Source organism: Podarcis liolepis (genome assembly GCF_965112155.1).
Source record: "Podarcis liolepis genome assembly, chromosome: 3".
NCBI lineage: Eukaryota > Metazoa > Chordata > Lepidosauria > Squamata > Lacertidae > Podarcis > Podarcis liolepis.
The window spans coordinates 98360006-98384441 of record NC_139557.1 but is presented as its reverse complement, the minus strand read 5'-3'; the positions used below and the strand labels follow the sequence as shown (position 1 = coordinate 98384441).

Sequence of the window (24436 nt, the reverse complement as noted above, 5' to 3'; positions counted from 1 at the left end):
CCTATCAAAACTGGGACTCCTAGAGTGATAGCTTAAAAAAAACCAACCTGAGCACAATCCTTTTCCCAAAGAAAACATTGCATTACTTCACCTGTAAGCTTTATATTTTGTTCTCCAGAAAACAAAAAAAAGGTCACTCTATTCTAAGAGTCAGGTCAGAAAGAATGCCCATGCCTCAGTCTACAAAAACATGTCTTAAAATGCCACCCTGTTTACTCAGCATCATAAATCAGACTGCGGCAGTTTTGAGGGATAGGCTGCAATAAAGAAGGAATATTGTGTTTAAGGAAAGTGGCAAGAACTTCGTGAAACGGATTCCACCTCAAAACATGCTCATTCTGAAATATGTCTTACATTTTTCATGCATTACATACAGCTTCTTCAGCATTTAGGTGAGCTTCCTGGGTGTATCAGCGCTAGCTTCCATGGTGTTAGGTACCACCTATAAAAAAATTTCAAGGTGAGCTCTCTTCGTTTGGCTGAGATGGATTTAAATGGTGGCTTAGACCACAGTTTGGACCATTGGGTAGTTTATTTCATATCCTATGTCATGCTCCCATGGGTCTTTAATTGTGGTGAAGGAATTTGTAGTGTTTTGGAGTAATATACTGTAGATACCATTCCTTTGCTGTGTCCCAATGCTGTCAAGAGGAGCTTTCCAAAGTTAGTCAGTGGCCTAGTGGCTGCTGCCGGGTTGTTTAAGAAGGTGGTGGATCAGCCAAGGCATTAGGGTGTCCTTTAGCTTATCTTGTTTTTCCCTTACTGGTATGAGGTTGCCATTCTTGTAGAAGTCTGTTAGGTGGTGTAGGACTTTGGTCTACCCAATTCTTACTTGGAAGCTTTGGGATGCATGGTGGAATAGTACGTTGTGAGCCAGGGGGATTAGATGAGGATGGGGACTGTTTTCCTGTTTTTCCTTTCCACGCTTTAAGCATAGACTGTGTCAGGGCTTCTTTTCCCCAGAGGGAACTCATGGGAACTCATTTCCAGCACCTCTCAGTTGGGGACCATTGCCATTCTAAGAGAACGAGGGAGGTGTTCATGGTGAGTTCTGCCACCTGTTTTTCTAGAAAAATAGCACTGGACTGCCTGAACATGTTTAAGCATTGTGGAGGTTTCCATTAGTTTGTTTTGAAGAAATGGGTACACTGAGGTGGGGGTGTTTCTGATTGTCTCCATGTACTGGAAACAACCGACATGTAGCTTGTTTCCCTCTGGAAAACCTACATGTAATTCAACCAATTCTTGTTCACTGTGCTGACACTTGAAAGGAACTCAATATTATTAGTACAATTATTCTCAATGGCATTTGACACCTATAGAGACTACGGCTGAGATCTAAGATTAATCCAAGTGAGTGTCTGCTTCTGCAATAGGGCTTCTCCTTTCTCTCCTCTACAGCCCCTCACATATCCCACATCTGTTCTGGGGGGACCCCTTTAGAGCTGATTTTGAATACTTGCAGTGGGCTAGAGCATGGGTAGGCAAACTAAGCCCAGAGGCCAGATCTGGCCCAATCGCCTTCTCAATCTGGCCCGCAGACGGTCCAGGAATCGGCGTGGTTTTACATGAGTAGAATGTGTCCTTTTATTTAAAATGCATCTTGGGGTTATTTGTGGGGCATAGGAATTTGTTCACACACCCCCAAATATAGTCCGGCCCCCCACAAGGTCTGAGGGACAATGGACCGGCCCACCGCTGAAAAAGTTTGCTGCCCCCTGGGCTAGAGGGAAGAGAAACCAAAAGTCTTGTGCTGTGCAGATGGTATCATGAGATGGAACTCTTCGGGTTATAATACTAATTTTATGCACAGATGAGGAGCATCTCCATTATGTCAGAAATACTGACAAGTCATACTGCTCGTTTTCAAAATGAATGGGCGCACAACTACTTTTGGACCCCAAGTTGTTCTGTTTTAGGCATTTTGAAAACAGAATCAGAATAAGTAATTATTTCTCCTAATTGCAGAAAGACAAGAACAAAGAAAAGCACCTAGATTACCAAATACAGGTCCCAAAGCAAACCACAAAAACAATGTATTATTAATAAAATTATGGACAAGAGAAATTACTACAAGGAGGGAAATTACTACTCTTATCTGTGTAATGACAGGACTGGTTGGTACTGAAAGTATGTTTAAATGATCATCCAAATGTAAAACGTAAAACTTCATAATGGGCGGATTTGAAACATGGCTGGGTTTTTAATATCTACTTTAAGGGATGCTTGTTAAGTTTTGCTCTGATCAACAGACCCCTATTCTCTAAAAATGTTTTGGACAGAGCTCCATTTCAAAAGAGATTTTCCATGTGGTATTGAGGGAAGAGAAACTCAAGCCAGCCACCATGTATATGCATAACTAGTTTGCAGTTGTTTGGATCCTGAGTATCCATTTCCTAATTTATAATGACAATTTCTTTATGCAAAAAAAGTAGCACCAAGTCCCACTGCATATAGCATTTCAGACGCACTTGAATTGCAACTGTTTTGAAAACATGACTCAGAACTGCTTTGCAAAAACAACAACAACAACAACAACAACAAAACTGGTAAAGCAAGCAAAAAATTGAGCATAAATCCAAACCAAAAATCCAGAAATCTCATTTTGATGAATGTGGTGTACAAAAAATGTATTTTATATACAAATATACATTTTACAAAGGAGACAAGGCAAGTGTACATGTTCACTGTGCAAGGCCTATTCCACAAGCACAATCTTTAAAAATAGAATTTCAAGAGCAGAGTTAAATATGTTTCTAGGGTGATGTTAAGTATGTTAGACATACTTAAGAGGAGACCTATTGACATTAATGGGCATGTCTAACGACTACCAACCATTCAGATACCACTCCTAGTATTTTGGCCAGACTGTTTAATGAATATTTTTTAAAAGAAACAGGATGGACTCCAACTAGGTCATATTTAGAGTAAACCCATTGAAATAAACATGATTAGCTTAAATCCATTGATTTTAATGAATCTACTCCAAATATGATTTAGATGGATTCACCCCACAATAATTAACATTGAGGCAAGCATTTTTCCTCCATTTTCAGGAAAAAAATGTAATTCTAAGTAAATTTCAACTTGGAAAAAAGAAAACAATACCTGATAATAACATTAATTTAGGTACTTCATAAATAAGCCTCACCAATGTAGTCTTGTTTTAAACTGTATATATATTGTTTCCGAAATGGTGGGAATTTCACAGGCAGGGGAAGCTAAGTAAGTGTAGTAATGTATGTACTAATGTACACACTGACCAAGCATTCTGTGGCAAAGCAAGCATGCATACAAGTCCTGTACCCCCAAATTCAAAATAGCTTTTTTACAGCTCTCCTTGAATATACGCTGCCAGGTTCAGAACAAACAATTCTGTTTCAGCTCACTCCACTCCTTTCAGCAGGCAGATGCAACTCAAAAGTACATTCCCCTCTGGCTTTAGGTGATCAGCAGTCGAACTGCCCATCTATGATCAGGCACTGTGTTCTAAAGAGACCCCTAAAAGAGGCCATCTCTTCCACTTTTTGTGAGAACAGCAAACAAAGATGTACTGGCAAGTTTGACAGAAAAGCAGCATGGCTCAAAATTAACTTATGAGAATTCTAGATTTATACTGTGATCTAAACACTTTCAATCTACTACATGGATTAGTAATCCTAAACCTTGTACGCTTGAGGTACAGATGAGGGCAGTACTCAAGAGACCATAAGAAGGTTAAGGCCAGATGTATACACACACCATAATGAACACTGTCTCAAGATGTCACAATACATGCAAGCCAAGAATTCCCTTACAATTCCAAATGTTGCATATATTCCAGGTTACTTTTCAGGACAAAACAACACATCTGGTGGCAGACCTATGTTTTGGTACCTGCGTCGCCATTAAACATTTAAACAGTTTTGGAAGGAAGAAATGGTGGGCATACAACATATCCTTAGTCATTTCCTCACTTGCTATTCGTCCCCTACATAACCTTTGCCCAGCAGGAATCCTCAGTGCATTAGTTCTGTAACTAGGAGAAAAGCAGTTGGGAAAGGGAATGCAGAGGAGAAGACGCAAGTGTGGAATGGCTTAAACACTCCTGCCAACCTCCAAACTGGATCCTTCCTCCATCATTTCCTAGATGTTTAGTGGAGACTGATTCTGCAACCAAACATCCAGTTCTGCCTGCACCTATCTCCTGATGTTCGCAACAAACCTGTGCAAACAAACTATATGCTGAAGCAATACTGACACACAATTGCAAACTGTTGCTGTGATCCACCAGCCCTTCTATGTCAAAAGACTTGGACGTCTGAAGCAAGGTTTTGTTTTTTTAGCTTTCTTCTTTGCTCCCCATAGCATGGAGTCTTCTGCTTGGACTGAGCTTTACTAGAGCACAGCTTCCTGCACGTACGCCCTGGAGATTCCTGGCCATTCAGAAGTTGTAAGCAACTCAAGACGTTGTAGCTGGATCAGTCTGCTATAATACAGCAAAAGCATAGCAGCCTCAAGTTTCAAAGAACAATGCTCAAAATTAGTAAGAAATGGTCCAGCGAAGTATTCAGAGCTATATGAGAGGACCCAACAACATAACTCTGTAACTTCCAGTTAAGATCGGTTTGGTGGTATGGATTCCAGGCGACATCACTACTGATGCTTTTGCGAACCAGTCTATGTTTATGTGGACAGATTCGGGGACAGGGGAGACTACACAGTAGTCCCCCACAAAAAGGTTTTCATGTATCAAGATTAATTACACCTGCTCGAAGTGGGTAGTGTTTCTGTGGGGAATAAGATCGTCTCTTTTTTTTCAGTAGAATGGAATTACTGGTACCACTTTCTGGGGGTGTGACTTCCACTTGCGACAAAAGATCTTTGACTTCAATGTTATCCGCCTTTTTCACTTCTGAGCCAGAACAGATTTCTTGATGGAGTTTGCATAATCCCAAAGTTGGTTGCATAGACAATGCTTTTGAGAAACCCTCTGCTTTTTCTACAAGGGATGACAGAGACTGGGGTGGGGAGAACAGAACAGGTTTTAAGTTAGTGAAAAAGGTACAAGTATGAATTGCAGTACTGCAAACTCAACAACAATCAGATTCAAAGATTAACGCGCTCACCATGGATGCCAAAACCTTCACTGATACTGATTCACAATTTCAGCATTCATTTGCAAGGCTTAAAAGAATGATATTTCACATCTTCTAGAGTTGCAAAAACGATTGCCTACTTTTATCTTTGACCCCATTACCTTAATAATGTATCTTATTTCCCACACTGCACTACACCATGGTCAAACAACAAGAGCACAGAGGCCCTGCTATAAAACTCTGCTCAAAACATTCAAATGTTTAAAGACAAAGGTCTTGTATCCAATGTTATTCCTACTCCAAGTAGACTAAATGACATTAATGATATCTGTTAATTTAGGCTCATTAATTTCAATGTGTCTACTTTGAAAAAACCTTAGTTGGATACAACCCAAAACATGTAAATTCCATTTCGCCTCCTACAAATTCCATTTCACCTACTGTTTAGTGGCAAAGAGCTAAGCCAGAAGGGAGTTAATTTAGCTTCTATTTGTTATCTAATCTGTTATAAATACTAAATGTCCAATACATAAGGTAAAGGTAAAGGGAACCCTGACCATTAGGTCCAGTCGTGACCGACTCTGGGGTTGCAGTGCTCATCTCGCTTTACTGGCCAAGAGAGCCGGCGTTTGTCCGCTTCCGCAGACAGTTTTTCCGGGTCATGTGGCCAGCATGACTAAGCCGCTTCTGGCGAACCAGAGCAGCACATGGAAACGCCGTTTACCTTCCCGCCAGAGCGGTACCTATTTATCTACTTGCACTTTGATGGGCTTTCGAAATGCTAGGTTGGCAGGAGCAGGGACTGAGCAACGGGAGCTCACCCCGTTGCGGGGATTCGAACCGCCGACCTTCTGATCGGCAAGTCCTAGGCACTGTGGTTTAACCCACAGCGCCACCCGCGTCCCAATACATAAGAGCATACATGATTATTATTTTAGATTTAGAAGACTGAAGCTGAAAGAACATACTTTTTAATTTATTCCATGTAAAAATATAGGACTAGTGGCTTACTAATGATAGAGGTGACCCACAGGAGGACATAATTACCATGCAAATGAACTCACTCATAAACTTACCAGGCCAGCAATGAACATGGGACAGTAAATCCCAAGGAGCTAAGACACCTTTAGTGTCTAGCTGAAATGCTAAATGCAGCAGGGAGAACAGGGCCATTTTGGAGAACTAGAAACTACTGCAGGAAATTAATAAAATAAAGTTGTCTCCCTGAAACTCAGAGAATTTTGAAGCCTTCTACCTTAGCTCACTTGTGTCCAAATGAACAATCTTACCTTACCTAATAAAATGACAGATTTGTATATAATAATTAAAGAGGTCAGTCTTATTTCCTAGGTTTCTGCTTCAGCACTGTTCTATGGCAGTGTCTGAAAATAAGTATAAATGCTCCTAGCTGATTGTGTAGCTCTTGCTTCCCCTTCCAGTTCTCACCTTAAACGATTCTCCAATGTCCCTGGATGCAGTTTTTGTTGAAAGCCTCAAGTCGGCCATACGAGAATCTGCAAAGAAACAAAATGATTTCATATCCTATAAAAGGGAGAGAAAATTCATTTGCCCACAACAAAGTACAAAAAAAGGATTACAAGAGCACTATTACAGGTAGTCTCCACTATTTCACATCATTTTAAAATACTTTATTTCACTGAGAAAGCATCAAAAGTTTTTAGCATGAAGGATTGGTACCGAATAGGTTTCGGCAGTGATCTTTCTACATTGGGCAGATTACTGAACAATTTAAGAGGCGAAAAATCCATGAACGTGTACAGGATGCATGTCTTGAAATTGAGCAAACTCCTATTCACTCAGCACATAAGTTAAGAAACAATGTGATATAGTGGTTCAAGAGTTGTACTAGACCAGGGAGATTTGAGTTGAGCCATGAAGTTGACTATGTATCCTTTAGCTGGTCACAGTATCTTGCCTGATTGCTGTGAGGATACAATGGACAGAAAGAGAGCCTGGGCTCCTTGGATAAAGAGCTGGCTTAAAATGTAAGCTATAAAATATACTGTATATAAAAAAATGAAAGCATGCTTGTACATGGCTTTCTGTGATAAGTAACTATCATTTCCTGTTGACCAGACAGGGTAACATTACAGACTGCTCACGGTCACAAATCACAAATGACTAGCCTAAGTACAATGTGGACAGGTGGGTGATTCAAGTTTTTATGGGTTAGTAAATTACCGTATGTGGGTTTATTTACAAGATTAGGCATAATAACAAGTTTAGGTTTGTTTGTTTGTTTGTTTGCTTGCATGCTATTTGAAAGCCCTCTGAAAAGATTCTCTAAGTCAAGCCTGTGATATTAAACTGTCATGTTATAAATCTAGGTTGCTTACTTCCTGCCTGAAATCATACTTTCTTTGCCATAAACACAAAGCTGCTTAATCCAACTCTAGTATAACCTTTATTTATCTAGTACAACCCTAACTTTTCCCACCGGCTCATATAAGATCAGAACAAATAGCTAAGACTCACACAAATAACACAAATGGGAAGAGTTGGGGCTTGGTGCACACTTAATGTTCCCAACCCCTATAGTTATAATTCGTGGATTGCCATTCTGATCTTAATTTGATTTTAAGCTGTATTTTAATCAAGTGTTCGATTTTTGTGTTTTTAATGTATTGTGTGTTTTGATGTTAGCCACCCTGAGCCTGGTCCTGGCCAGCGAGGGCGTGGTATAAATAATAATAATAATAATAATATATTTTTTTTATTTATTTATTTATTTATTTATTTATTTATTTATTTATTGCTTTTAAAACTGAAAAGGGGTAAATGTTAATTGAGTTCCACTAAATGTCTACCTGTGATGCAACAGAATTGTAAAGACTTCTTCACAATTATGGTTGTGGGTTTTTTTTCATTACTAGAGATGATTTATAAGTGCATAATTACTACATGTACAACACATAACAGGCACAGAGGACCTAAACTCAAAACGTGTGCATAGGAGAAAACTGAGTAATGCATAAAATAACTTGTGCCCCAGAGAGCATTCAATCCAAGCAACGTTTCAAATTCCCCTGTGCAGTGGCCTGTTACTACTGTGCAGGTAAAGTTAACATATGAACAAGGCAAATACAATTCTTGCAAAAGGCCCCCTCACATGATTTCACTCAGGCAGAGAGAAGTCATGTAATCAGGCCCCTGGGGAAATAAGTATTGGTTCCTAAAGATATGAGCCAGGGCTAAGAGACTTATTTCTACTAGCAATGCAATTTATGCAAATCAGATTGCCCCATTTGCAATATTGGGTCAGCTTGCCTTTTATGTGGAAAGTGTGTTTGCATCAGGAAGCCTCCTAAAGCACAGACGCATGTTTGTTAAGCTCGCTGACTTGAGGTGAGCAGGTACTGGGAACTCTGATCTACAGAAGTTCCTCAGCACATGTCCGCTGAGTGTTTACTTCACACTTAATGTTGTTAAACACGTTTGCTGCACAAAATGTGAATCCGCTCTGACTCATGAATACCCTTTCCCAATTGACAGAGTAACTTGCGAGAGCAGTTCTGTGAGCAAATGCTGGGCGAGGCATCCTCAAGTGGCAGAGATTGTAAAGAGAAGGGGCAAGCGTCACAAAACAACCCCCGAAATACAGCCATCGGCTGCAGCCCAGGACACTAAGCAACAACATTTGCATTGTCAACTGGTAGACAAATGGATTTCGTGCAAACCCCTCAAGAGGGCAAATCTTTGCAGCTTTCTTTGGGGGCAAATGTAAGCCTGTGCACTTGCTGCTTTTTGGATAACAGCTGTTCAACAGAAATCAAGACGATTGCCATAATTGCAACGGGCTCTTTTCTTAAAGGCCCTCAGCTGCGTTTTGTGGATTTGGTGCATTATTGCAGTGTTTCCCAACCTTTTTTGGGCAAAGGCACACTTGTTTCATGAAAAAAATCTCAAGGCACACCACCATTAGAAAATGTTTAAAAAATTAACTCTGTGCCTATATTGACTACCCTATTTTTCGCCCTATAGGACGCACCGGCCCATAGGACGTACCTAGATTTTGGGGGGGAAATAAAGGGAAAAAAATTATTCCCCCCCCCAGACGCGGGACTGGGGCGGGAGAAGCCCGAGCTTCCCCCGCCCCCAGCCCCCAGAAAGGGTCCGAGAGCGATGGCAAAGGTGAGCGCACCTTCGCCATCACTCCCAGAGCTTGCGGGGCTGGAGGTGGGGGAAGCCAGAGCTTCCCCCACCCCCAGCCCCCAGAAAGGGTCCGAGAGCGATGGCGAAGGTGAGCGCACCTTTGCCATTGCTCCCGGAGCTTGCAGGAGCTGGGGGTGGTGGAAGCCCGAGCTTCCCCCGCCCCCAGCCGCCAGAGCAGGTCAGAGAGCGATGGCGAAGGTGTGCGGACCTTCGGCATCGCTCTGGGACCTTGCGCGGGCTAGGGGCGGGGGAAGCCGGAGCTTCTCCCGTCCCCAGCCCGCAGAGCAGGTCGGAGAGCGATGGCGAAGGTGTGCGCACCTTCGGCATCGCTCTGGGACCTTGCGCGGGCTGGGGGCGGGGGGAAGCCGGAGCTTCTCCCGTCCCCAGCCCGCAGAGCAGGTCGGAGAGCGATGGCGAAGGTGTGCGCACCTTCGCCATCGCTCTGGTCTGGGACCTTGCGCGGGCTGGGGGCGGGGGGAAGCCGGAGCTTCTCCCGTCCCCAGCCCGCAGAGCAGGTCGGAGAGCGATGGCGATGGTGTGCGCACGTTCGCCATCGCTCTCAGGGCTTGGGAGGCTGCGGGTGGGGGAAGCTGGAGCTTCCCCCGACCCCAGCCCCCCGAACGGGTTGGAGAGCGATGGCAAAGGTGCGCGCAGCTTTGGCATCGCTCTGGGAGCTTGCGCGGCTGGGGGGATAGCTTCCTTAAGCCTGGAGAGCAAGAGGGGTCGGTGCGCACCGACCCCTCTCGCTCTCCAGGCTTCAGCGAAAGCCTGCATTCGCGGCGATGGGATGTGGGAGGGAGCTCGCTCGCCGCCCCGCGTGTGCTCGCCGCCGCCGCCCCGCCTCTCGCCGCCCGACTCGCCCGCCTCCCTCCCACGGCACACTAGGCAACGTCTCACGGCACACTAGTGTGCCGCGGAACACCAGTTGGGAAACACTGCATTATTGTGCTGAATCTTGCCCTTTCAACAGGGTGAACCATTTCTCTGAATCCATGAACAGGCTCATGAAAAGAAAATGTTCGTGCCTCAAGACTCCCCATGCGATTTGGCTGTTTCCCAGCTAGCTAGGGGACTGCACAACTCGCTCAGCTGACCTCAGCAAAAGCAAAAGCATGCAAGAAGTTCCAGCTCAGCCCTAGTTTTCACTTTGTGAAGTTGCAACTACATGCTTTCCTGTCAACAGAAACCTAGCAAGTGAAAAAAAGCTAAGCCAGAAACAAAGAAGTGGAAATCCCACCTGCTGCAAAACAAGAACTTTCACTGTTGGGTCAAACTCAGTAAGAAATCAGAAATTATAAGAAATGTGGTGATTACGTTAAAAGCATTTTTTAAAAGTTGATATTGTTGTAATAATAAAATGAAAATGAAATTAGCTAGAAATGACTCCTTGAGTACTTTCCCATACATTAAAAGTGCAAACATACAAAGAATTGACACAAAGGTAACATTTCACTCAAGAAAGAATACTAGGAGTAGAGAACTTCTAAAGACAGTCTGCAGTCCACTAGCACTGGAGAAGGCAGACAGGAAATAATCTATGTGGGAATTAAATTAAATGAAGGATTAACATCAGAATGGTTTATTGACTAACTAAGAAATGCAATGTGATATTTGACGATCAGCACTTCATGAAATTCAGAGCATGGGAGGTCACCCAAAGATATATAATTTGGCATTTATATTTGGCTTTTTTGATTGTACTGCAATTTGGAATGTTTTAATGTGGTTTTTATTGGATCATAAAAATGGAAAACTTAATAAATATTATTTTAAAAAATAATAATCTATGTGGGAATAAAAGCCACCCTAAGGAGCGTTCGCCTGTGATCCCTTGCTCAAAGGTACAATGGTTTTCCAATAAGGAGCCTTGATAGGACAATACAACGTAGTGACCTTGTGGGCAAGTGTGCCACAATTCCCCCACAAGTTCTGAGCCAGAAAACAGCAACAGTTACTGGAGTTTGACGGACTGGCTCCATGTGTCTGGGAGGTTGCCACAGAGTTGGAGTGCCCTATTAGGTCAGCTCACATTTTCTGATAGTCCTCTGTGAATTCGGCAGGAGGGCCAGGATTGCATGGTTTTTGCACCCCATAATTTATGTGGGAGAATTAATGATGATGATGATGATGATGATGATAATAATAATAATAATAATAATAATAATAATAATAATAATAATTTATTTGTACCCCGCCCATCTGGCTGGGTTTCCCCAGCCACTCTGGGTGGCTTCCAACAAAGATTAAAAATACATTAAAATGTCACACATTAAAAACTTCCCTGAACATGGCTGCCTTCAGATATCTTCTAAATGTCAGGTAGTTGTTTATCTCTTTACAATCCTGCCAATGATCTTCATACCTTTGTTCTAGATACAGCAGCTTCAGCTGTCTTATTGAACACCTGCTTGACACCACTACTCTTACCACCTTCAAACCCTTCATCTGAAACATACACCCATTCTTCATCCATTTACCCCTGCCTCTATCTCCATTATTTTTCTCTGTCCCTCCTGCTCCTCAATAAGCTACTCCTGTACTCCTCAAGGCATGTTGTACGTTACAAACTCCAGCTCACCCACAAGCCCCTTGAGTGAACTTATACACCTTTAGGCGCCAGGCAAAAACATTCCTTTTTAACCAGGCCTTTGGTTGATTTTATTGACATCCTATGCCCTTTTAAAATGTGGGTTTCTTCGGGGGGGGGGGCAAGGTATTGGGTTGTTGTTTTTATTTTTATTATGTATTTTGTGGTTTTATATTTTGATTTTATTCTGTGAACCGCCCTGAGACCTCCAGGTATAGGGCAGTATGTAAATTAAATTAAATTTTAAAAATTCCTTCTTCTCCTCAGTTTTCAATCTGGAAAAGTGGGACCAATAATAACAAGAGCTGCAGCAAGCTAGAGCAGCAGTGGGCAGACTTCAGGTTTACAAGATCTACTTGGTATTTTACTAGCACCCCAAGATCCACATGCTTGAAGCTGGAGCAAGATTGAATAATGTAGAGCAAAACAATTTGTTGTCAGTACCAGAACTGAATAAATCTCCCACTGCTTCCAGACAGAAATCCACTCCTTGTTATCTCAAGCTTTCTTCATTTTAGCAATATATAACTTAGGGTAGCAGCAGAGTGTTCAAGGGATCATTTTGTTGCTACTATTGTTAAACAGTTGGGTGCTGGACATTCTTGCCCATCACTGCAGAGACTGGAGTACCTGTCTATCTCGGCTAGAAACTGGAGTACAAGTTTATTACAAACAACTAAAGGTTGTGAACCTCTCAGAGGCATCCGCCTGGCCTCTTTTGAACACAGAGAACTGCATCATCTGAACTGATCAAGCCCAACAGTTCCTATATGATATAATACGCTGGAGAGATTGTTACTTGACAGTATATTAAAGGTGCTTGGTATTTAGTAACAGAAATACGTTCATGGCTTTCAAAGCACAGGGAAATGAAAAAAGGAAATGAGAGGTAGTGAGTAATCTAAATATCTTTGGTTTCTGGCCACCAGTTACTAAACAGGGATGCATGAACATCCCAGAAACTATGCAAATAAACACTTTGAACACCGTGCATAATTCTGTACGATATTTTTTGTTAGTAATTTGTATTTCTGCTCTGCTAAGACACAAAGTTAAGAAGCACTCACTGCTGGGCACTGTCCGTGATGTGCAAAAAAGGACTCAAGCTTGTTACTAAAACCTATTTATAGTTCTTTTCATTTTTGAAAGTTATTTACAATTCTTCTAAATACTCATCCTTACAATACTTTGCAAGTTAAATAATTAATATTGACTTTTTACTGGTGAGAGACAAAGTGTCTTGCCTCAAGTCACCCAGTGAGTCCACAGGATTAATGCAGTTTGTACGCAACTTCTGGAAACATGTGCAACTTGCTAGCACAAATGCATCCAAAGCCAGATATGGGGGTGGGAATCTTTTGCTGCACAGGAAGCAGCAGCTCCTCTAAGCCAGAAAAAATGTCACCAGAACTCAACCCAAATTTGATGGGGGGAAAACTTTATATTTGTCTAAATCAGAGGTTCTCAAAGGACAGAGGATGGCAAGGGTGGCGAGAAGATTCAAGGACAATCAAAGAAACATTTAAACATTTCAGTGCAGTATGCATACACAACCAGAAGCAGTATCTATGCCTTTATTCAACAGCATTGGCTATTCTGCTACAGTTCTCCACGACTTATTTTTGTGAACAGGGATTTTCAAATCTAACAAATATGAAAGATCAGAAAAGAGAAAGGCTTCTTTGTGTTGATGAGGAGATGAGAGTGAGTTTGTCTCAAATTAGACCTAATCTAAATGAGATTACCTGGAAAAAACCAGCTCAAGCCTCTCATGGAGTTTGTGTACATACTTAAGGTACATATGTAATAAGCTTGTTTATAATTATATATTGGGAATGATTCATGTTCTTATGTAGCTGTATTGTTCTATACTTTCTGGATGCCCCAAGATCATGTTATAAAGTAGTTGTGTTCCATACTACAAATAAAGCACTGCTAGGAGTTGTTTCTTTTTGTTTTCCAATGCATTTCTTATCAATAAAAAAAATTTGGTGTGGGGCGAGCAATTTTTTATTCTCTGGCCAGAGAAAAAAGTTTGAGAACCCCGGATCTAAATTAAGGGCATGTTTAACAAAGTGTTAATGATAATCACATGCTGGGGTGTCAGAATTCTCACCATCTACTAACCAGAATTCACACACAATCTACTAACCAAGGAGATAGATGGTACCACAATGCTTTGCATGCAATGTCTGGACATCCCAGACTCAATGCTGAGAATCCCAGTACAAGTAGCTGGTGATGGGAAAGACCTCTGCCAAAGATTCTGGACAGTTGCCGTCAGTAAGTGGACCAAGTAAGTGGACAAAGAACTTGGCCTGGCATAAGGCAGAGACTGCTATGCTCCTAGCCTGCGTTCCTGTTTAGTGCCCCACTTGAAGAGTTTTGAAATGAAAAGCCGTGCCTCTGAAGATCGGAACATGGGCTAGAAAAAAGGGGCAGAATGACTGCACTGGAACAGTAGTCAAAGTGCTCCGAAATGTCAATGGCTGCAGCCAAATTGCTGACTGGGGCTGGTTTTAGGTGTCATACAACTCCCTTGTTACAATTGCTCCACTGGATACCAGTGTGTTTCTGGGCACAATTCAAAGTTGGTGTCCAGAAAGGGCTGGTTGTCAGGGAAGAGTTAGAGTTAGAAGATTCCAGTTTCCCAGAGGGAGAAAGCATTCCCCAAGGGGGGGAGGAGAGCAGTGAATCTAATAGAAGGGAAGAACAGGGAGGGACCGGCTGTTCCCAGGAAAGGCAAGGGTTCAGTTCTAGCTCAGATTCGGAAGAGGGGAGATACAAGCCAGCTCTAGCCAGGAGGTTAGAAAAAAGAGCGGGAAAGCGAAGGGAAGGGCGCCTTCGCCATTTTGAGAGTGGCTGGTCATGGAGAAGCAGAGCTCAGAAGGTATCTGAAAGAAGTGACTCTGAGGAATAATAGTTAAGAACCGTTTATAAGATTGTTTTGTTAATACGCAATAAAAAGTTATAAAAGAACAAGAAGCGTTTGTGTGGTGATCTGAAGAGGACAACGACCAGTCCTGACACTGGTGCTATGATGTTTTTATTGTAATGATCTGTATGTCATATATCTATATCTATGTATCCATATCCATCCATCCATCCATCCATCTATCTATCTACACACACACACACACGCACACACACACACACACACACTCTCTATATATGTGTGTGTGTGTGTGTATGTGTGTGTGTGTGTGTGTGTGTGTGTGTGTGTGTATATATATATTCTATTAATGTTTAATTGTTTTTTAATGATTGCTTTTTATCTATGTTTTTAGCTGTTTCTATTTTAGCTATAAGCTGCCTTGAGTGCCTGTCAAGGAAAAAGGTGGGATATAAATAAATATTATTATAATAATACTAACAACAATTACCACAGCCTCTAAGGAGCTTAGCACAGTAAAAACCACAAAGAGATGGCTTCCCAAACATTTAAATAAATTAAAATATTTAAACAAAGCCACTACTGCCCACAGAGAATAAACAAGAGGCTCTAGTGACTTAATGTATTTATTATGGCATAAGCTTCATGGACTAGAGTCCATGTCAGGTGTACCAGCTAAACTGGCAGGTACACATGCACACACACACATACACACACACAGGCGAAGAGAAAAAAATAAACCCCTACAGCTGTGTGTGTATATATGCCTGCCAGTTTAGGATAACACTTCTTGCATCCAATGATATGGACTCTAGTCCATGAAGCTTATGCCATAATAAATGTTCTATTTGCACTGTTTTTTCAGCAATAGATTAACATGGCTATCTGGAAAAGAGTGAACAGAGCAGTAAGTGTTTTAAATTGTAACTGTCGAGAATATGAAAAAGTGCAGCATTTTATTTTTATTTTTGCAATGGTGACATTTTCAGGCTAGCATTAAACTATGATTTCATCATTTCAAACCATTACCTTGAGAAGGTTCTGCTTTTATCGCTTGATGATTCGCAAGAGGTCGATAGCAGCCCTGTATGAACAAATATAATATTTAGAACCTCCATCGCTAAGTATTTGGTTTGCTTTGAGTTTTATTAAGATTACAACAGGACATCATTCACAACTAAGAGTGTCTGATTCTTTTGTATGGAAAACGGAGAATTGAATTCATTCTGATAGGCATGCAGTAGGATTATCCAGTAGTATCCAGCATTCTTGTTCCAGTACAAAGAACTACCAAAAGCAGTTCCATTTCCCTCATTTATCTAGACTGCCTAAATACAGTGGTACCTCTGGTTACGTATTTAATTCATCCCAAAGGTCCGTTCTTAATCAGAAACTTAACCTGAAGCACCACTTTAGCTAACGGGGCCTCCTGCTGCCGCCGTGCCGCCGGAGTACAATTTCTGTTCCCATCATGAAGCAAACTTCTTAACCCAAGGTATTATTTCTGGGTTAGTGGAGTCTGTAACCTGTAGCGTATGTAACCCGAGGTACCACTGTACTGCCATGATAATACACTTGAAATTTTAACCTGAGCTAGCAAACAATTGCATTTTCAAATTCTAATGCAATTTAGAAGAATGACCAAACACTGCCCTCTGCTGCTAGGCTTAGGAAGTGGCACAAAAAACTGCAGTGGTGCCCCGCAAGACGAATGCCTGGCAAGACGGAAAACTCGCTAGACGAAAGGGTTTTCCGTTTTTTGAGCTGCTTCGCAAGACGAATTTCCCTATGGGCTTGCTTCGCAAGACGAAAAACGAAAACGTCTTGCAAGTTTGTTTCCTTTTTCTTAACACCATTAATACAGTTGCGACTTGACTTCGAGGAGCAACTCATAGAACGCGGTGTGGTAGCCTTTTTTGAGGTTTTTGAAGACTTTGGTGATTTTTGAAGCTTTTCCAAAACTTCTTTTAAACTTTTAAAACTTTTTTGGGGGGGTTGGATTTTGGGTTGGGGTGTTTGGAATTCAAGGACTTGGTGTTGGGGAGGGGTTTGCAAGAATCTGGAAGCTTGTGTGTTTTTCTTCCCTGCATTTTTATGATCTTCTGTGACCATTGGGCCACTCTGCTGTTTTTTAAAAAAAATTCTGGATTTGAATTTCTGTGTGGTGGGCGGCTGGGGGAACAGTTGGGGAGGGGGTTCTTCAGCAAGAAGCAAAGAGTGGAAGAGGAACCTTCTTCGAGTTGTCCCCCAGAGTCTTAGAAAATGTACTGTACACTTTGTTGATTTTTAAATGTTTTTCTGTCATGTTTAGAAACTTAATTTATTGTTCCTTCAATTTTTGAAATGCTCTTTACAGTATGTGTGACTTTAAAGAGCACTTAATAAACTCTTGTAGTACCAAATTTGGCTTTGTTTGGACTTTTTTTGACCATAGGAACGCATTAATTGAATTTCAATGCATTCCTATGGGATTTTGTGCTTCGCAAGACGAAAAATTCTCTAGACGAAAAAACTCGCGGAACGAATTACAGTGGTGCCTCGCAAGACGAAATTAATTCGTTCCGCAAGTCTCTTCGTCTTGCGGTTTTTTCGTCTTGCGATGCACGGTTTCCCATAGGAATGCATTGAAAATCAATTAATGCGTTCCTAGGGAAACCGCCTTCAGACCAGGTCCGGGGACAGTCTGGGGACACGGGGAGATTTTAAAATGCTGGGGGTCGGCAGCGCTTCGCTCCCGACCCCCAGCATTTTAAAACCTTCCCGGGACACGGGGAGATTTTAAAATGCTGGGGGTCGGCAGCGCTTCGCTCCCGACCCCCAGCATTTTAAAACCTCCCCGGGACACGGGAAGATTTTAAAATGCTGGGGGTCGGCAGCGCTTCGCTCCCGACCCCCAGCATTTTAAAACCTCCCCGGGACACGGGAAGATTTTAAAATGCTGGGGGTCGGCAGCGCTTCGCTCCCGACCCCCAGCATTTTAAAACCTCCCCGGGACACGGGGAGATTTTAAAATGCTGGGGGTCGGCAGCGCTTCGCTCCCGACCCCCAGCATTTTAAAACCTTCCCGGGACACGGGGAGATTTTAAAATGCTGGGGGTCGGCAGCGCTTCGCTCCCGACCCCCAGCATTTTAAAACCTTCCCGGGACACGGGGAGATTTTAAAATGCTGGGGGTCGGCAGCGCTTCGCTCCCGACCCCCAGCATTTTAAAACCTCCCCGGGACAGAGACTGATGGCATTTCACTAGATAGCATTTCACTAGATACATTCTTGAGAGCAACATTTAGCCAAATATGCTCACCAGTGGAAAACCTGCAGGATGGGTGCAAGGAGCAGAATCAGATACTGTGATAGTTTATAACTCATCAATACCTTCAATTTAAGGATTCGACTCATCACTCAATGGCAAAGTTGGAACTAATGTTTATACACTCTGCACTTTTAAAAATTAGACTCAGGATAGAAGGACTGATGTGCCCCCAGAAGATGCAGAGAAAGAGAAATTAACTGCAACCATATCCTGGACATGCTAAACCATATCTTTGGCCCTATGCACACTACCAAAAGAAGTGTCACTTCACACTTGAGATCAGTAGAACATTTCCCCCCAAGAAGCATTTAACATATTCTGGTGGTACAAAAATAAACTTGCATTGAAAAACCAGTTTTAAAGGTATTATTCTAAAATACATTTGTAGGGCAAGTGTGCACTCAGCACAAACTTCATCAATCCTCACAGCAATTGTTGGCATGATCTCCCTAAATGGAGTACAGCGAAATTAAGGGAGAGGAATTCATGTAGTCTAAAAGCTAGAATTTACATTTTCTTTCTAACATTCAAAAGTATCTGCTGGCCTACTCATAAGCAACAGATGAACAACATTCTTCTTTTGAAATGCATCAAGTGAACTAAGAATTAAGGGTACTCACCAATAACTCTTGCTTTCTTTTAAGTGCTTGGACCACATGCACTTGAATTTTTCTGGGATACTGATTGCGTTTGGATGCCACCTCCACTATTAACTCATCAAGCTGATCTTCAAGGAGTTTGATATCCGTATCTAATTCACAAGACAGATATGAATATATGGTATGTAAAATTATGTGAAAGTCTTGTTTGCAATATCTCTGCAAAAAATGTTTCCTCTTCCAAGCGCAGCGGTCTTAAAGATTCCCCAAGGAGCTTTGAGAAATGCATGGCTAAGGTATCACCCCACCCCATTCCCTGAGAAACACAAGGTTATCTTCAGTTACCGTAAGAACTAAAAATTGAAAGATGTATTATACAGTGGTACCTTGGTTTAAGAACAGCTAAGTTTATGAACAACTTGGATTTAGAACGCAGCAAACCCGGAAGTAGGTGTTTTGGTTTGTGAACTTTCCCTTGGAAACAGAACATGTTGAGTGTGTTCCATTTGTAAATTGAGTCCCCCATTGCTATAGGAAACCACGCCTTGGTTTAAGAATGCTTTGGTTTAGGAACAGACTTCCGGAACGGATTAAGTTCGTAAACCAAGGTACCACTGTACTTGACTCCATCTTGATCAGGGATATGCGGAACTATGAATCATAGAGTTGGAAGGGATGCAGGTCAAACCGTCCAACTACTTGCTCAATGCAGGAGGCATCCCTGAGAGCTGGATCTTTAGCCTCAGCTCAGATAACTCCAGAGTAGGATAATCCATCACCTCTCAAGGTGGCCTGTTTCACTATTGAACAGCTTTTGAACACTGTTGAACTACTCTGAGAAAGGTTCTACTAATGTGCAGCAGAAATCTGCTTCCCTAAAATTTCCACCCATTGGTTCTAGTCCTGTGCCTTGGAGCAAAGATGCAACTCTGCTCCATCTAAAGAACATCAAAAGAGCCTGCTGGATTAGGCCAATGGTCCATTTAGTCCAGCATGCTATTCTTACACTGGCTCACCAGATGCCTGTGGTAAGCACACAAGCTAGACCTGAACACAAGAACCCTCCTCTCCTGCTGCTTTCAGCAACTGGTATTCAGAATCATTACTACCTCCATCTGTGGAGGCAGAGCATAGCCTTCTGTATGACAACTTGTCAAATGTTTGAAAGACTGCTGTCGTGCGTGTCTCCTCTGCACCCCTTCATCTTCTCCTCTTCAGGCTAAACATAATGAATCATTTCAAGTGCTCCTCATAAGGATTTGGGTTGGTTTCCAGATCTTTCACCATCTTGGTTGCCCTCCACTGAGAACACTCCAAATGGTCAGTGCCCTCCTTGAAACTGTGGTACCTAGAACTAGAAACAGGACTCTAGGCTTGATCTGATCAGCACAGTATAAAGCGGAGAAGGACCAGAGAAGATGGATATGCCAAGTCGTTGAACTGGGCAACTCTAGGTACAATTAAAGTTGGAGTTCACAACTACCACAATGCTGTAACTGCTAATTGGGGTGGTGAGGGAACTGGAACAGAAGGCTATCTACCGCATCTGACTAGAAAACAACAGCTTCAAAAGGGAGATGCCATCAAAGTAAGTTGCATTAAAAAAAACCCACACACCTAGTGACAGCAAAGTTTTTAGCTATAGTTATTTATTGTTCCCAACAGGTGGTAGCAGGTTCATAGCAACGAGTGATTAAATTAAGACAGCAAAACCTTTAGCTGTACTTCCATTCTAAAAACCAGGCATCTAATTTAGAAGATTTACTCAAAAATTAAATTATTTCCAAAGAAATGGCTAACAGACCAGCTTCTAGGTAAGGTAGATGAATAAAGCACAAAGAGCATTTATTATTATATAAGCCAGAATCTACTTCCTCTAGTTCACAAACCTGTGGCATAATAAGCTTGTTTGTCTTTTAGATGCCACAAGACTTTTTGTTGATTTTGCTGCAGAAGACTAACTTAGCTATCCCTCTTAAACAGAGGTACTGCTGCTACCAAGGATGTATTTTGAGCATCCCCTGCTGGATAAACATGGTAACACCAAAAAAAAAAAAAAATCCTGGGAAAAGGAAGTTTTGGGGGCTTTTTTAGTCCTACAAATAGTACAAATATAGTAATAGCAAAACCTGACAATATTTTTAACTTATTATTATTAACATTGTATTGTACAATTGGTGATAAAAGAATATCAAAAGATTCATCAATTGCACACAAAAAATTAATGCAACTTCCCTGCAGATGTTCCTATTGCTTCAGGTACACTTAAAAATTATAAAAAGTTATTTTTGAAGTCTGGCAGCTTACACATATCCTTTTGCCTCACCTAAAAATACGGTTCCCAACCACTGTTAGAAACTCAAGATATTTAAGCTAGGTGCCAAATGGCACCTTAAACCTGGGTTGCGGTTGCCACAACAAAATGTCTATTCGCCAGGGGACCAGTATATTAAAAGGCACCTGCAGATCATACATTTGTTGGGGTTCATAGGCAGAAGACTAAAATATAAATAAGTCAGCACAGAAATAAGAAAAATATATTCAAAAGTTCACATACCATTTTGAGGATCATCCGATGACTCCTGCCATGGGAGTCCGTTAACAGTAATATTCTCTTGTACAGCTGTTTCGAAGTTCTGTAGAAAATGTATACATCAGAACTCTTAAAAATGCTAATTAATCTACTGATGCAATATAACACTCTATAAACTATCTCATTCTGTCACCTTTTTTTTCCTACTTCTGTGTAGCATAAAGTAGCGAGCTATGGAGAAAAGCTGGCTCACATCACTCTGGAGACAGAGGCTGTGGTGGACAGGCCTTGGGTCTGCCTCCTGGTGACCCAACAACCAGTGGGAGATGGCTAGTAGTTCAGCCACTCAGGAGAGAGTGTGTGGAATAGATGCTTACACTTAACAGTCCGAAAGGGACAGGGACCTGGGTTTCAGGTTAGGGACTTTCTGTTTTGGTAGGCAGAAGGAATCTCTGGTTATTTGAGTGGACTTAGGTTTTATCTGTCAGTGGAAACAGACAAAGATTATGTGGGCACACAAAGATCTACCTGAGGGGAAGGTTTGGACTATAGGAAAAGCAGGAAGTGTTTTATGTATAGTGTAAAACAATAACCATCCTAGAAAGAATTTCTCTGCCCACTTACAGGATGGAAGTGTTAAGATAGTTATTAACCATCTCTGTTGAGAGTGTCTATTTGAAACAAAGTATTGTGCCTTGCAAAAGTAACCACTAAACTATAACCTCTTTATGAGCAGACAAATAAACTTCCTGTTTTGTTTTAAAAGTGCCTCATTCTTTCTTAGTTCTTCTGGGCAAGGACTGAGTCGTCACAGAGTCCCTTCACAAGCATGCTTCCACAAACAGTTAAATCAAAGCCCCTGCTGTGGGACTACAGAGAGGGATTTAACCAACAAACACACATAAATAGTAGCCATGTTATCCAGCACCCATCCTAAGTAAGGATGTCTGTAACAGCACCCCCCCAAATAATACGCCAACCGTACCATAGGAAAAGGCCTTCATAAACAGATAAGGCTGAACAGAGAATATATTTCACATCCTTTTTACAACCAATTCATGCAGACTCAGAAGAATGACCCAAAACATTTTGGAGCCAAAAAATGCAAACAGTGCCTTTATGTTGATAAGGAAAACAAATTAAGGGAAACAGCAGAGAGAAGTGGAATATAACATACTTCAGTTCACTTTGAAGAGAAAGAATACAACCCTGTAATATGGGCGATAGTACTGGCCTAGTCAATACGTCTGCTGCAAGAATCACAAAGAATCACTAAAGTAACCTACCTACTAAGCCAGGGATAAGCCTCACTTAACACAATTGGACTTCCAAATAAACATGTATACTTTCACTGTAATACGCTGTATGTGAACTACTTTAAACATTTAGAAAAAGCAATTTTTTAATAGAATTATACAATAGCCATCTATAATATCACTATTTTAACCAGATCCTGGAACCATGAAAATTTACAGGGGCTGTTTTTCCTAGCACTGAAAGGAGGACTCATGAAACTTCAACCACTGAATTATAACTTCATTCATTTCCAGAATTCATGTTATATATTGGGTTAACCTTAAAAGGCCACCTTCACCCGTATGAGCCTTCTAGCGCCTTATGATCAGCATCAAAGGCCCTGGTCTCTGAAATGTTTGCCCTGGAAATCTATTTGACAGGTACCAAGGACAGCACCTCAGTCCCTTCTCAGTTGCAGCCCCCCACCTGTGGAATATCCTCCCTGGGGTGGTCTGATGGGCTCCCTTTCTTGAGAACCTTGTTATTCAAACAAGCATTTTCTGTATGTTTTCCGGTTCCATCCATGTTCATACTGTTTCAGTACTACTGGTTGTTTATTGTCAAAATTATATATTTAAATATATATACATTTATCTACTTCCTATCTATATCTTTGGCTGATTTTACAGAAAAGTGTGGGGAAATGAACTAAAACCAAATAAACAGATTCTTTAAAAAAGCAAAAAAAACAAAACAAAAACCTGTGATGCCATATTAAAGATAAAAGAACCTTGTCAGGGATTATTGCAAATACAAAGATAAACCCAACTCCTTTGTTAGTCTTGTTAGGAATCAAATCAACATGTAACTCATCAGGAGATAATGACGTTTTTGTTGGTCGCTGCTCATTTAGAAATTGCTAAATGCTGATGTTCTGCAGCAGGCCTGTCAATAAATTCCTGGTACTCGCAGGTATGGTCTTGCCAGAGTCAAGATGAGTCCTCTATACTTTTACACCTGGCATCCATTCATCTCCTTATGAGATGAGAAGCAAGAAATCAAGACAACCTCCTCAGACCAGGGCTCCCCCCCCCCCCGCCAGAACTCACTGGAACTCAGTTCTGGCACCTCTCAGGTGGGCACCATTGCCATTATAGGAGAACAAGGGAGGCGTTCATTGAGAGTGCCAGCACCTCTTTTTCTAGAAAAACAGCACTGCCTCAGAGGAAACATCCGGAGAGACTTATTGGATGGGATCCATTAACATGCATTTAAGTCATGGTTCTAATTTTAAGCTGCCAATATGCTTCCCCTGTTCCCACCTCAAAAAATGACACGGCTAGCTGCTGTTGTGGTTTACTGCATTTAAAATTATATTTAAGGAAACAGCTAGAGCTGTGATGTTTCTATTGCAACGATCTGCTTCTCTTTTATCTTAAAGCCGCCTTGACCCCCTGTCAGGACGAAAAGGCAGAATAAATAAGAATAATACTCTATTATATATGGAAAAGTAACCGTTTTTAAAGAAGAAATTATTGCACCAAACATCTCAGCACCACAGAACAAGGCTCCACAAGCAATTCAATGACACGCAATGGAGAGAAATGATTTTTGATCTGACACGCCTTAGAAACTGGGCAACCCGCGCCACCCGAAAGCTGTAGTTGTGTGTGGGGAGGGGGGTCGTGTGGGCCTCCCCCTTCCCAGCCGCCCCATTCAGCTCGGCCGCCCTTACCCAGATCGCTTCGACCACGGCCTGCTCCAAGCTCTCGGCCTCCACCGGCTGGCCTTCCCCGAGCTTCCGCACGAAAGGCTGGCAGTAGTCCAACAACTCGGCCGTCTGGCGCCGCGAGCAGCACCGCACCCGGCAGTCCCGAGGGGAAGCAGCAGCAGCAGCAGCAGCCGGCGGCGCCTCCTCCATCTCGGCCTGCCTTTTTCCCGCTCTCTCGGATAAACCGTTCGTTGATTTTTTTTATCTCAACCGGAAGCAGTGCTAAGCCGAGCCGTATTGAAAGGCGGGTTGCCTGT

At 42.0% G+C, this 24436-nt stretch overlaps 1 protein-coding gene across 1 annotated transcript; it reads right to left on the bottom strand.

Annotated features, from left to right (window-relative positions):
• Positions 1 to 2613: 2613 nt before the first annotated feature.
• NSL1 (NSL1 component of MIS12 kinetochore complex) lies at positions 2614 to 24435 on the bottom strand. Its single transcript, XM_083494810.1, has 6 exons — positions 24144 to 24435; positions 21197 to 21275; positions 18661 to 18791; positions 15761 to 15815; positions 6525 to 6592; positions 2614 to 5000 (listed from the first exon to the last, which is right to left on the bottom strand). The coding sequence occupies exons 1-6, from the start codon at positions 24327 to 24329 to the stop codon at positions 4725 to 4727; spliced, it is 795 nt and encodes a 264-aa protein (XP_083350936.1). The 5' UTR covers positions 24330 to 24435; the 3' UTR covers positions 2614 to 4724.
• Between the last annotated feature and the right edge of the window lies 1 nt (position 24436).